Raw genomic sequence first — 1,589 nt, 5'->3', positions numbered from 1 at the left:
CTTCCTTTGCAATTCACCTCTCTTTCCCATTTTTTCCTCTTAAGAAAAGGGGGGGAAAGAAAAAAGATTGAAAAGAGAACTTTTGCTTATATTTGCATCATAAAATCTTTCAGTTTTTAACGGTGCTGCGGGAGCGTGTGGAGAAACGCGAGGCGGAGAAGTTGGTGAAACACGTAATCAAAGCAGCTGTGAAGCTTGGAGTGCTGCGCCGCCATGGTCAGCTCTCTGCGGCCGACGAGCGCGCCCTTGCGGCATTCCGCAGCAAGTTCCACGTAAGTTACTCAAGATAGCTACAACAGTAGGAGAGTTCGTAGCTTTACAAATAGTAGGCGATGTATAGACAAGAATATGGGCTGCCATTTCATTATGTTAATGACATCAGGATAAAGAATGAAGTAGTAATGATGTTACATCGTATTACAGACGGTGCTGATGGCTGTGGTATCATTCTGCGAGGTGGACTTCTCTTACGACCGCGGCTTCCTACAGGATGCTCTCCGAGAGTCGCATCAGTCACTCAAGTAATTACCAAAAACTATTAATCACTCTCTAAACATTAAAAAAATAGAAAATAAAATAAAAACTCTTTATTAGACAAAAAACATTTTTACAGAATCAATTGGGGCTCTGTCTCCTGAACTAATTATAACAACTGTGTTTCAGGAGACAGGACCTTCTCTTATAAATTATCATATTTATTTAAGAGAAAGTTGCTACATAACAAAGGAAAATATATTATAATATATATTACAGTTAATATAGTGTGTGATATTGCATGTGTGTATGTTTGTGTATGAATCCGAGTACGTGCGTGAGTAAGTGCGTGTGTGCGTGTGTCAGGTATATGTGTGAGTGTGTGTATATCGTTTTGAGTGTTTTTTCAATATTACTAATTATTACTGTAGTGCAACATTATTTTGCAAACACATGTAATGTCAATGTCAACATTGTCAATGTTGACTGAAATATTAGCATTTAGGTTAATCTTACTGTTATCCATGTCTATTTTGTTATCTTCCAGGTCTGTCGTAGAAAGGCATTTGTCAGACAAATCGGTATCAAGGCTCGCCGGAGTTTTCTCGCTGGCGTCTCGCGGGGAACTTCTAGATTCCTTATTCTCCGGACAAATAGATGAAGATGTGCTCAAGTTGACGAGGATGCTGCGCAAAGAATTGGACAGGGGCCTGCTATAATCTAAATTAGAAGACACGTAAGCCGTCCTATAACCAAAGCTGTTCTTACCATCTTTATGATCTCTATCTTGATATCGGCTCGCGGCCGGTGTTGCCATTTTACAATTTTTAAAAACTGTAGAAATTGTGGCGAATGGAGATGAATTATGAATGTTAGACGATTCTTAAAGGTGTATTTCACTGTTTTACTTTTTATTCTAAAGCGAACCTTAAAATGCTATTGGGATCAGTATAGTTATCTCAACAAATTGGGATTATCTCTATTAAAAATCGTTATTTATTCGGTTTCAATTCGATCGGTGTTTTGTAGATGCTTTGCTTTATTTAACAAGCATAACATAAGAATTAGGGCCTGTTCCAGCATATTTTAAATTGTCTGATAACAATCCAACGTGT

The 1,589-nt window shown here is 38.1% G+C and overlaps 1 protein-coding gene across 1 annotated transcript in view; it reads left to right on the top strand.

The window, feature by feature from the left end:
• The window catches only part of LOC106104896 (tumor necrosis factor, alpha-induced protein 8-like protein 2 A), a 38,674-nt gene extending 37,085 nt beyond the window's left edge, over window positions 1-1,589 (top strand). The window contains exons 4-6 of the mRNA XM_013285094.1: window positions 103-272; window positions 424-521; window positions 1,022-1,589. Coding sequence (XP_013140548.1) covers window positions 103-272; window positions 424-521; window positions 1,022-1,193 — 440 coding nt within the window. The 3' untranslated portion in view covers window positions 1,194-1,589. The remainder of the gene's footprint in view (window positions 1-102; window positions 273-423; window positions 522-1,021) is intronic.

Source organism: Papilio polytes, unplaced genomic scaffold (assembly GCF_000836215.1).
Source record: "Papilio polytes unplaced genomic scaffold, Ppol_1.0 DF823399.1, whole genome shotgun sequence".
NCBI classification, from domain to species: Eukaryota; Metazoa; Arthropoda; class Insecta; order Lepidoptera; family Papilionidae; genus Papilio; species Papilio polytes.
Note: the sequence above shows the minus strand (reverse complement) of the source record. Positions and strands in the feature narration are given on the sequence as shown.